Here is a 12,969-nt window from a genome sequence, read left to right as displayed (position 1 = left end):
TCAAAACCCATGCCAAATGGGAACTGAGGCCAAGGTGAAGAAGAAAATGGATATAAAAATAAAAGCTGCCTCAGGCCCTTGAGGCTTATGGATGGGGAGAGTACGTGGGGTGGGGAGTCTGGAGCTACATTTACTCTCGTTTCAGCCCCAAAACAATAGAAACATTACACATTTAAAAAGAAAGAATGGGAAACAACAATGATGAGACTGAGAGCATGCAGTTAAACACACACAGATAAAAGAGGGAAAAAAAAACAAACCAAAACAACAACCACAATTGATTCAGGGGTGGGGAGGAGAGGAGGGAAGAGATAGGGTCTCACAGACAATCATTAAGATGGAGCGAGTGCCTGAAATCAGCTGCTACAGCAAAGTGCAACACAAGCACTTAAAGGAAAAATTGCCAGAACCGATCAGAAACCACCAGTCAGCAAAGAGACCAACAGCTGCATTTAACCGAGTAAAGAAATAAACCGGGGAGGGGGGAGAGAAAGAAAAAGAGAGAAAACAAACAGTAACAGCTACAAACAGGTCTCAGAAAGAGAGAGCAGCAGAAAGAAGGGGCAGGAGAGAGGGAATGGGTGCATTAATAAAAACCAGCCAAACTGGAGTTCAGTAACTCTGAGTAAGATGTGCAAGGGGAAATCACCATGAAGTCAGTAATCAAACAGCTCAGACTGCTACAAAACGATATGTACATCCAAAGTCCAGGCGGCATTACTCAACAGCATTGAAAATAAAAGGCGGAGAAGGGGGAAGGAGGTGGGTGGGGACAACAAGTCAAATCACATTTCGTAGTGTTAATGTGAGATGGCAGATGGATTTTTTTCTTTCTTAATTTTGCTTTTTTCTTTTTTTGTAATTTTAAGAAAAAATAATAAAAAAAAAGATTCTTCTCTAGTGCTTTTGTTTCACTTACCGCCAACTTGTACCATCGCCAGCATTGTGTATAGTTACCATGGAAAGAGTGAGTCAAGTGAAGGGCCCTAAACGCTAAACCATCGAAAAGGGAAATAAAAATAAAAAAACAAAACAAAACAAAAAAAGCAAAATATGCAGACATCTTACTCAAAAAGGCGGCTTTTTTTGTTTTAATATTTGTACTTTTTTCTTTTTTTTTTTTTAAAGAAAGAGGGAGAGAGGGAAGATGCCAGTTCGCCTCCAATACAGTGGAACACTAAACTGGTCAACACCAGGTATGCCTGATATGTGGCTACGTCAGCCAACGTGAACCCTTCATTCCCCTGCGGTGAGAGCTACAAAGTTCAAGGATGAGCTTTCACCAAGCTGACTCTGGACAGCGGACAGGTCAAGAAACCAGCAGTGGGTGCAGCACAGCCCGCTCGGGGCTTCTGCCCCATGTCTCCCCTCCCCTCCCACCACAGGCGTCATACCACACTTGTGTGGAGGAGAACTGGCCACGGAGGAAAGAGAGGATACTGGTTGGCCCCCTGCTTTCTTTTTTGGACACAGAGTTAGAAGTCGGACAGTACTCTTTCAGTTAGTTTCGTTCAGGCCTGGTAACAGGAAATCGGAGCCTCGCAAACTGAAGCACAGGAAAAATCAAGACAGCAGAAGGGCAAAAATTTGGAGTGGGTGGGAAAAAAACTTAATAAAAGAAGAAAGAAAATTTAAAAAAAATACCCAAAACAACAATAAAAATATTCCATAAGGGGTGTAAACTTTTATACATTTCAGTGCAGGGAGGTGAAGGACACAGACACAAACACACACGCACACACAAGACTGGGATCCAAATGTGAAATAAGTGAGGCAAGACACAAAAAGAAATCAAAAGAATAAATATAAAGAAGAAATTGAATTACTGAAGACATGCACCTCGATTTTACGGCCCTCTACCACGGTGCCGTGTAATTTCTCCCTGGCCCTGTCTGCATCAGCACTATTCTCGAAAGTTACGAACCCGAATCCCTGCATGCAGCGGGAGAAGGGGGGAAAACATGCACATCGTTATATATTGAAATACTGATCTCTAGGTAAATAGAGAAAAAAATATCACAGTATGAAATCGACATCAGCACAACTCAGCAATAACCTCCTAGAATCACATTGTTGGTTCATGCATGTTTCATAAATGAAAGAAATTAAATTCGATAAAATAAAGGAACTGTAATCATAAGAAGAGGAATTTAAAAAATAAAAACAAAAACATAAAAGCAATTGAGGCCAGACCAAAAAAGAAGTACAAAGTTACTCGAGACAATTTGTTTTGTTTTGTTTGTTTTAAAACACTAAACCCTATTCAACATAGGCAAGCCAGTCAATCCCAAGTGGGGCTTCTCTCCCCTCTGTTAATTGACACACAGGCTTTGTGGGACCCACCACCCGCCCCAGACACAATACAGGACATGGACACTGAGCAGGACTTCATTCTCTTGAGAAACTGCTACGAGAGTGAGCAGTGATCTGAGTTCACGCCTGGCACCAGGAATTCTGCGAAGCTTTGGGCAAATCAAACACTCAACCTTGCTTTTCCCACCTGTAAGACGGAGACAATAATAATTACCTACCTTAGGCAACTGTTGAGAGGAAGGGCTGTTTGTAAAGCATCCCTTGTAAGCTCTTCGGGGCACAGCTGATGTCTACTCCTGTGCCTGTAACTTCCCTAATAATGCATGGGGCCCTGAAAGTAAGCAGGGCTTCCAGGTGGCACCATCAAATAAACATTACTTTACATGAAGATTCAGAGTATTGCACATTCTGGGTTCAAAATTTTCCTGTCTGTGAGTACTGTGTTGACTTGGGTATAAATCTAAACACCTAAATGCCAATTAATCTGTAAAGGCAGGTTTTACTTGACACTGCTGATCTACTGCTACTCCCTCCCACCCTGCGCCCATCTTACTTGGCTTTGTTCTGAGATGGCAACCTCCGCACCGTGGATGGTAACAAAGCCCTGCCTGGTCAGACCATGAAGTTTGAGAAAAATAGACATGCCCTGCTTGAAGCAACAACAAAGGCTCAAGGACTACTGAAATGTCCCTTTAGTTAGACAAATTCAGATACACCGCATCTGTGAAGGCAGCACATGCAACGCGTCTGCCCTACATGCTCATGCTGCTGCCAACTCATGCATTGGCGTAACAGGGCAGATAAGAGACCGTGCTCCCCTTGCAGGGAGATGGGTGCACTGGCATTAACACAGAGCCAACACGACTACAGGAATTAGGATTTTAACTAGCTGCAAATGGTACCCTAGGGCAGACAATTTTGATGAGATATTCTTCATGCCATTACAGAGACCATGGCCAAAGAAAAACATTTGTCGCATTCTGGTTTTAGGGTATCTTTAGAACAGGAGTAACTGGCTCCTGTGGCTTGATATAAAGCAAATGCCAGTCTAATATACAGAGAGTAATCTTTGCTGGCTCCGATGCCCTCAGGAGCAGGCAGAACAAAGCTTGTGCTGGATGCAGTGGAAACTCCTGATGTGAATGGGAGAGTGAGGGGATGTGAGTGATTTAGAGCCATGCCCTGTCAGGGAACCGGCATGCTGGCCTCACGGCCCCTCCGGGCAGCTCGGTGCAGTATGTATGGACTGGACCCCTCAAAGTAGCATCTTGATTTCTAAGCACTGTTAGCAACAAACCACAAGCAAACCATCACCTTTCAAATGCTTTTTAAAGGTCTTTACAATACTCATCTTTAAAGGCCCAAGATGTTTGTGCATGCTGGCCTTTATCATCCACAGCCAGGTTTCCAGCACAAAACTGTTGCACATTTGTAAAAATGTAGGGTTTATTTTTTTTTCCCCTGAACAGCAACAATAAAAGAACTTAGCCAAGTACTGCAATGTTGAGATCAACGAGAGTGCTCCAACCCAATAATTTAAAGCTTCAGATAACTTCATTTCTCCAGTTATAAATAAAAAGCTATCTAAATAACAAACGGATGCTTTTTTCAGAACAGCATAGAAGTTTCCTGTTTAAATGAATTAAAATTCAAGCTACAAGAGACTGGGGCTAATAAACCAGCTCATCCACATATAGCTCTCGAGTATGTTGCAGGGAAGCAGGGGGGCTGCGGGGGGTGTAATAGCAAAGCTGATTATGAAGGGACAGGGTATTGTGTCTGCTTCAAAGAACCCCCACAGAGAAAGGCAAGATTGAGAAACGGAGCAGCACCTTTCCCTCTGGTTCTATATAATGGGGAAAAAAGCATCTCTAAAAGGCTGGGGGAGGAGGGGAGGTAAAGACTGCAACAGGAATCTCTATTTCCCTCTTCTCTTTTTACATTAAAATTTCTGTTTGTTCTAGACAAGCCTGTGGAGACCGAATGAAATTTATGTCTTCAGTGATGATGTGAACTGAAAGCTGGAGAGCAGAGGGAAGGTAATTTTTTTAGACATTAATCTGCACAGGCTAGAACCAAACTAAGACTATTTTAATTCACATTTGTTTGCAATTAGTGATGCCTGTATGGGATTTTAAAAACCACATTATCATTAAATATGTTTAAACGGATTAGGAATTTTCACTAATTTTAGTAAGTTAACTCAAAGTAGGGTACAATCCACATGCAGACTATATGAAAATAATTAACAATGTGTATTAAAACAGAATTAATCTGATTCTGAACAACATAACTAATTAACCACAATTTCTGTTCTATTGACAGATCAGTCCTTAGCTTGTGCCAACTCTCTGTTGAGAGCCATTTAATGTCAATGTTGAATTAATGCTTTACATGATTGACTTATGGCAAAGTCAGTATTTGTGCCCCTTTGGTTTGTCTTCTTAATACATCTCTTAGACATTCAAATTTTCGTAACGAAAAACAACTGAGCGACACTTGACATTTTTGTTATTTCTAAGTTTAAAAACTAGCAATTATATATACATATTTTTATGTGGGAGAGAAAAAAAGCACATACATATAATTTTTAATTCCTTCTCACAGATGACCTGTAAAGAATAGGGATTAATTGTTACCTGAATACATATACAACAAACAATTCACAGTTTTCCCTCCCAAAGTTGTCTTGCCCTTGAAAAAGGAAAAATGAAAGAAAAAAGGAGGTGGCAGATGCCCAATATTTACTAGCTTAACTTTATGGTAGGTACCAGTTTGCTCCAAAGTAGTAGGTATGGAGCTAGAGGAAGGGAAGATAAAATCCTGGGTAAAAGAAGACTTAAGGTTTCTAAAATCCAGGTTATACAAATAGCTTGGGTTTAATAAGGCTGTTATGAAAACAAGGGTGAAATTTTCAACAATTCCTCTTCACCAGCAACTGCCAGGAACTTCTTCCAAGCAGAAAGTAAGTTTAAACCTCAGTGTACCCAGCGAACACTAAATAACCCCAGCAAACATTTTTTAGGACTGGTGAGTAATTTGCAGTGCCGGACTAACCCCTTTTTACCCAAAGGTTTATTCAAAGGGCCTGAAGAGACCGAGTAACTGCCACCCTTTTAGTCTGGCCTCAGACTCTGCAATAAATAACAAGCAACATGATGAGCAGTGAAAAAAAAATAATAAATGTATATATAGTATTTGAATGTTTCCATCTCTGAAGAATGAGAAAGAAAATTTACCATGTAACCGTAAAGGGAGAAATCAAAAGCAGACGGTTCTCCTGGGTGTGGCCAGAACACAGAAATTAAACAAAAAAAAAAAAAAACAAAAAACAAAAAACAAACAAAAAAGTAAAATAAAAAAAAGAAAATAAAACCAAAGGAAACTAAACAGAGCCCCTTGAAATCCATGCATTGTTAACCCTGCATTTGTAACAGGATTTAGACCAGTCACCTCAGCAGCAGCATCTTTGCTTTGTACCACTGGAGCATGCAGCCAGCAACCGGCCTTGCCGTCACCTGCTGCTGTGCTCCTTTTTTAACCAATTTTTTTTGTTGGTTTGGTTTGGTTTTCCCTTATTTCCATAATAAACAAACTTTTAGAAGCCTGAAAATATGGCCGAGGAGACAGCAGCTTAGGCTACCTGTTTCCAAGGCATCTGGATAGAGTAGGAGGGTTTCAGCTATAATCCACCTGAGATGAGCAGGACTGAATGCACTGACAGAAACACAGCACGCAATTCAGAAACACATTATTGAAGTTACACACACAAATACACACTTTAAGCTGGAGAGGGAATAGGTGTAAACCACACTGACAACATTTTGGCAGCTCTTCCAGCTTCTCCCTGTACCCACGCCACACTTTGAGTGCATTAAGGCACATTCACATAAGCACCTGTCTGTATACCTGTGCAACCTGGTGAACTGGATGCAGGAATAAATTTGGCTAAAAAAAACCCCATAAATGTATCTTAAAAAAACCCCTGCACGGTTATTTTCTAGCTGCATTGTTTCTGTGGTGTAGCACCCTGGATTCCAGTGCCTGTGGAGGGAAACAAGCACCACCGGGAAGGAGCTCACACAGGAGCAATAAATCAGCTTATACTATCAAGCAATCACCTGCAGCCTTACGTAAACTAGTTCAGTGTATGGACTAATTTAACTCATTAGTTTCATTTTGCAGAGTTGAAGGCATAAAACTGTACTTGACTGAACTAGGATAAAGGGACACAGGTCATGTCTCCTTCACGACATTGGCATCATAAAAGGATTTGGTGACCCGAGAAGGCCACACTTGTCACTGATACTTAATTTGTTATTAAGCCTCTTTGTGTTAATAACCCTATTTGTATTTCTGGTTCAACTGATGACATCCGAATAGAAATTATAAAAATAGAATTAAAATTAAAACAAGACCTGTAATTTATTTTATGTAACAAGGGATTGTATGTATTTCACTGAGTGGAAACTAAGTCCAGAACAAGAGTGGCTCAAGTCCAAGCACCTAATCCATTCAAAGAAGAAATAAATGCACTTGCAAACACACAGTCTCTTGGGTACAGTTATCAAAACCTAAATTAACAGTCTTATGTTAACCTACAGTTAACTGCAAACAGAAAAACCTCCTGTTTCCACACACCTTTCTGCAGAAGTTTTTAGTTTACTTACAGCACTCCACTCACCAACAAATGCAATTTCTTTGTGAAGAGAAAAGCTACTATATAGCCAAGACACTTGCACACAAATACCTGGAGGTTTGGCTCTTCCAAGCAGAAGGCAGTGAGGGACACAAACTTAGAACAGCCTGAAAGCACAAGCTTGTCATCTGCACTAATATGAACTCTCACAATTAAAAATCTAAAAAATAAAGAAAAAAACAAAAAGCTCCCTCTTCAGCCAAGATTTTGCTGTGTGCTTACGCACTCTTGGTCTCTGAATGTCATTGAGGGCACATCTTGGAACGACACACAGTACACAGCTGATGAGCAAAGAGCTCGGATTCCCTTCCCCTGCAGCTTCATGAATGCCACAGGGTACTCGTCATGCAGGCAGGCTGCATTAATTCTGCAAATATATCCACTTGTTTGGTTCAGCACAACAGTGCCAAAATACGCATCTAGAGGATGCATCTCCACTAACAAAAGGAGCAGGAATTCCTTGCTCTCTCGAGTTCCTCTGGAGGTGTTTTATTCACGGTTCAGTGAAGTGCAGGGTAAACTGCAACCATGAGCAGAATGCTATTTAAAGGCACTTATAGAGGTCAGAACTAGAAATGTGATGGTAAACAGGACAAAAATGAAACAAACAGCTAGTTTCCTGGAAGCAAGCAAAAAACTAAACACATCAAGGGAAGATTGATGTCATTCTATTAAACAAGAATGAAACAAAATGAAATTGAAGGAATGGTCTAAGTTTGTATCTTGTTTCTCACACGTAGCAAAACAATATCAGTGTAGAGTCTACCAGGGCTCATATAATCCTACTAAATAGATTGAATCTGGGCAGAAATTGAGTTAGGAAACAAGAATTCACATTGCTTTGAAAGAAGAATCAACAAAACTAATTATAAGTTGCCTCCTACTCTGCCGTGATACATAGAGTGAACAAGTAACACTTCCGAAGCCAAACGCAAGAACCTGAGGCGCGAGGTGGCTGCAATGGACACGCGCTGCTCTCTTTGACCACCAAACTTCCTAAATACACAGAGATCCTGAAGGTGCAGCTGGTTTGATCTGGTTCCCCCAGGCTGTCAAAGCAAACTGCCTGCTCATCTCAGGTGGATTCAAAAGGAAGAATGCAACCCACACTCTTCCTCCTGTCCCTCCTACCAACCAGCCCTGGAGCCATCCCAGCTTAGATCTCCTGCCACAGTCCAGCAGGGACAAAGCGCTGCTCAACCCCATCGTACACTGGGTGGGGGCAAACCCAGGGCAGTTTGGGGTTTAACATCGTATCTTTTAAATATTTTTAAAACATATACACAAAACTCTACAACCCTTAGGAACCCGGGGAAGGGAAGGGAGCATTGAGAACACAGCACAAGGCAGGCAGCAGGAGCATCTGCTTTCGGATTCCCAAGAGAGAGGAGGAGGAGAAGAAGAGAGAGAGAGGTTTCATATCGTTAGATTAGAATGGAAACCACAGGGCAGGAAAATGCGTTCAGATTTATTTTTTTCCTAAGGTGGAGGAAGAACCCAAGAGTGAGTGAGTGGCCTCCAGAAAGATCCGTTTCCTTTGCTTCACCATCAGATCACCAAACTGTTGTTTTTCCATTATTATGTGAATACCAGGTGCTTCGTGCAGCTACACCCCACTCAAACACTGGGGCCTCCCATTTTCATGCTAAGCAGGAATAATCTTGCATTATTTAAAAACGAATTATTTTGGGTAGAGAAGGATGCAAAGATACCACAAAATTACTCTTTGGGTGTTTTCTCATTCTGTTCAGATTCTGCCCCATCCCTCACACAGGCTCTTGGTTTTGCAACTGCTTTTTGCTATAAGATGACAAAAAAGCAGTAGAAAACTGCATGGTCAAGGACTGGAAGTACATCTCATTGGATTGTTTCCTTTTTTCATATATTTATTAAGGGTTCGGGACAAAACTCGTCAAGGAACTCTTCAGCAATAATTTCTGTTTTAACTGGAAACCAGAAGTCTTGGGCTTTAACAAGCGCACACGAAGATACTTTTCATGGTCACAAATCAAGTCTTCACAGAAAGCCTTCAATGTTAGCGTTGCCTAGAAGGGCAAGGGCAGCTGTGGGCGTATAATACAGGGCTGTATAGATGCAAGAGAGAGTGAAGTTCACATGTGGAGGGGAAAACACTGCTCCAGAAAGCACAGGCAGTGAGGGATGAAGGCTACAGCTCCCCACTTTGCCAGGCCAGTTATTTTTGCTCTTTCTTTTGCAATTACATCCAAACAAGTAGGGATTTGATAGAGGCCAGAGGTTATGCCCAAAGCCAAATAGAAATTACTAAAATCAAGAGTAATTCACAGACAGCTCTGGTCCATAAATATCAGAAGAAAAGCAGAGAGCAGAATCACTATTTACAAACTCAGTAGAGGTGATTGTTTTGGTAAAGAGTATAGATTTCTATTCACAAATGGAAGTAAAACTCTCTAACTAAGCTATATAGACATTTACTTGTTCAGTCTGTTTTATTAAACAACATAAACGTGGTATTAAGCACAAACAAAGGATGGGGAAAGGGCCGATACTCATTTATTTTGTATACAGATCAACCTCTTTCTGGTTTCCAGTTAATACAGAGACTGAAGAATTTCAGAATGCATCTTGGGCAGCATGGGTGGAAATTTGCAGAGGGCTCTGAACAGGAACATACCCCAGAATACATGTTGAAGCAAAGAGGCCACCTTAAGACTGTGAACCTCAAATCCAAGCGAAAGGCACAGACTCTAAACCGAAACTGCTTAGCTGAATTGCAACTTCAAAATCTCTTGTGTGCATGCACACATGTGCGCACACGTGTGTGGGGGGAGGAGGGGAACTTTGTTTTAATTGAAAATGGGAATCTTAGCATTGATTAAGTCAAGCAGAGTATAGACATGCACTGTGCAAGCTTCCCCCATAGAGCTTTGGCAATGCACCTCGCTCCTGACCTGCAAAACTCCCTGCTATTCCAGTGCTGAACCTCCTGGGCAGAGAGAGAATCACATCAATTTGTCATTGTGGTGATACTGGTTACGTGATGAGAACCAATTGCCAATTAGGACAAAGATCACTGAATCTCTCTGCAGCTGACCTGAGCAACATTTGAAATCTCATCTCCAGAGAAATAAATTACCACTAACCCTCACCAAAACCTCCCTCTTAATATAACTGTAAGAGAAAAATCGGTGTGTGAATGCAAATTCAGTGGGGAGAGATCCACATGGGACAGGGCAAGGGGAATGAGGATTCTTATATTAAGCATCAAATATCTCAAGCATGAAAGGCTGGTATCTCAGAAGTGCCGAGAAAGTCTGCAAAATTCAGTAAATATAATCCTTTCATATATGAGATATGACAGCTTTTCTGTAGAAGTATTTTAATGCAACAAAAAGGTGGTTGGGGGATGGGTGGGTGAAGCTTTGTTCTTGCATTTTCCCATCACCCAAAGCTGTTATACACCTTATTCTGCCTTCCCCAGGGGGAACCCATCGCTGTGCAATGGGAACAGGTTGGTATGAGGGCTCAAGTGACTGACTCCCTGTTTGTTCAGAAGGTTGGGGAAATTGATCCCACATTACGGACAGGAGTCCCTAGGAGCATTTGTACATGCTGCCCAGAAATGACCATGCTTAGAGTCTGGAGTCAGAGGGAACAGGAGACATCCCCCAAAATAGCTTTTCCCTTCCCCCATCATGCTAATTCCTGCTGATCTCTACAGAGTATATTCTCTAGGCAATGAACTGCCTTTTACTCTGCAATCAAAACAAGAGAAGCGGGTACAGAAACAGGACTTACCTTGGAGCCACGCTCATTAAAGATTATCTCTACATCAAGGATTTTGCCGAATTGCTGCAGAGAGACAAGGAGAAAAATAAAAATATTTATTTTTGGCATTTTTCCTACCTTTTGGAGGCTTGCTTAGTGCAAGAAAGGAGGTGAGAATATCTCCATTTCTAGCATACAGGCAAAGGCATAAAATTTCACTGATGTGACCCAGAACTCTCAGGTTAGGACATGTGGATCCTCTTGGTCACAGATCCCAGTTTTTTTTCACAAAAGTCTAAAGGAAGAAAAACAATCTCCAGAAGAGTTTTAGGGATCTGAGGTGTCTTTCATTTTTCCCCTTTTAATCTAAATAATTCTTTCTTCCCTCATTCTACTACTTCATCTAAGACATGGTTATATGATTTAATCTCAGAAATCTAACAACATTCTTCAAATGTAATGCAGCATTTCACCTTCCTCCTGAAGTGGCTATCACAAAGAGAAACTTAACAGTGACGACGTTTCTCTGGAGAGGATGGTCACATCAGACTCTCAACATTTAGATTCCAAACCCTACATATCCTTTCCAGCCCCTCACCCCACTTAAATTTCCAAGACTCCAAGCCTTCGGAAGAATTGATGGCAGATTCAGAAACCACAAAAATAGCCAACCCCCAACAGTTTGTTTTTCAGAAAAACGTAATTCAACTTCAACCGGCCACATACAGCAGGCTGTCAAAAAACCATGCAAGTTTATCACGTATGATACAATTCTGACCTCAGCGTGGAGACCCCAAGGAGAGCAAGGCCCCACTGCTCTGCGCTGTTTCAGCAACTGGTTCCAAAGAGCTCCCCACTTAGCACAAATCAAAAGTGGGTAACGAGAGCTACAAGCTAGAAAGAAGATTTAGCACACCCTGTGGAAACATGTGCAGACCACATCCTTCACCTTAGAACACATAAAATATTTTAATTGAACTGGGCAGATTCAAAGCAGTAACCTACAGGTAAAAGCATCACCACTTCAACAGAGCCCTGCAATGCTGTCCCCTCAATGTTGTATTTCCAAACTGGAGGTCTGCTCTCCTGAAAGAAAGGCTTAAGATCTCATTTTCGGGAGCATATATACAGTGCAGTCTTTGTTCTAGAGACGCATATCGTGCTCTGACAAATGCTCTGAGTATTCTTCCTATCCCATTATTTATGAAAGCTTCCATCAACACGGTTTTGACCTCACTGCTTGCAGAAGATTTAAAGGTGGTACCAAATGAAGGAAGGGTCAACAAGGAAAGGACAGTTTCAGTTAGGAAAGATGACGAACACAGCCTTCAGGAGACTCTTTACTTTGCCACAGTGCTCTTAATACAATATTTGCCAAATTTTTTTAAAACTAACATTTCCATTTGGAAGAAAATGAGTAGAATGTTCATTCTGTGGGTACCCCGCTTGAAAGAGTTGTGGCCCAATTCACAAACATGAACATTTACAACAGTGAGCCATGACGACTGAGGAGAAGTTCTGAATATGTAAAGCAATAAAAAGCTATTAAGTCCCTTGAACAAGTATTTCACAACTGTCTTTAAGCAAACATAATGCTTCCAACAATTTTAGCTATAGTTTCTGTCTGCTTCCATTCTCCATTCTTAAAAAGGAGATAGTTGTATTCTTTTATAAATGTTGGTTCACAGATGTTGTTTTTACTGTTCTATTGTTTAAGGACAATACTTGATCTTCTATTCATCCCAAGAACAATGGAATTCACAATATCCCACGTTACGCGAAATTTGAATAATGCTAATGTAAACATGCATCTTCCTTAAAACCTCAACATCAACAGCTTAGGCTTGATCCATGCTGGATCCAATCCTCTTTGACCATTGCTGTGCCAATCACGGCTAAAATATATTTTCTATTTCTATCCCATGCTTGGTGTGGGCTTGTCTACAAAGAAGATTGCCCACTGATTGCTTTTTGTTGTCTTTGTTGCATATGGCTTGGGCACTGCCATGAAAGGAATGAGGAATGATTGCTTTCTTGGTAGACTATTTCAGTGTCGTTACACAAAAGGGGCAGAACCAATTTAACAGTTCATGGCTGCCAATGGGCTGCCCCTACTCCCTTAGAATCATAGAACTATTTGTGTTGGAAGGGACCTTCAAAGGTCACCTAGTCCAACCCCCCTGCAATGAGCAGGGACATCTTCAACTAGA

General features: G+C 41.3%; 1 protein-coding gene across 50 annotated transcripts in view; it reads right to left on the bottom strand.

Annotated features, from left to right (window-relative positions):
• Positions 1 to 12,969, bottom strand: part of RBFOX2 (RNA binding fox-1 homolog 2) — a 172,505-nt gene that overhangs the window by 26,099 nt on the left and 133,437 nt on the right. For 44 of the 50 annotated variants that reach the window (XR_010469412.1, XR_010469413.1, XR_010469415.1 and 41 more), the window contains 2 exons: positions 10,790 to 10,843; positions 1,840 to 1,932 (listed from right to left, as the gene is read on the bottom strand). Coding sequence is in view for 39 of the 50 variants with exons in the window: in XM_065047992.1 (XP_064904064.1) it covers positions 1,840 to 1,932; positions 10,790 to 10,843 (147 nt within the window). In the remaining 11 variants the exon portion in view is untranslated. The remainder of the gene's footprint in view (positions 1 to 1,839; positions 1,933 to 10,789; positions 10,844 to 12,969) is intronic. The other 6 variants (XM_065048089.1, XM_065048113.1, XM_065048158.1 and 3 more) reach the window with 1 other exon arrangement.

The sequence above is a fragment of the Columba livia genome, chromosome 1 (genome assembly GCF_036013475.1).
Source record: "Columba livia isolate bColLiv1 breed racing homer chromosome 1, bColLiv1.pat.W.v2, whole genome shotgun sequence".
Taxonomy (NCBI): Eukaryota; Metazoa; Chordata; class Aves; order Columbiformes; family Columbidae; genus Columba; species Columba livia.
The sequence above is the reverse complement of the archived record's forward strand: the minus strand, read 5'-3'. Positions and strand labels throughout refer to the sequence as shown.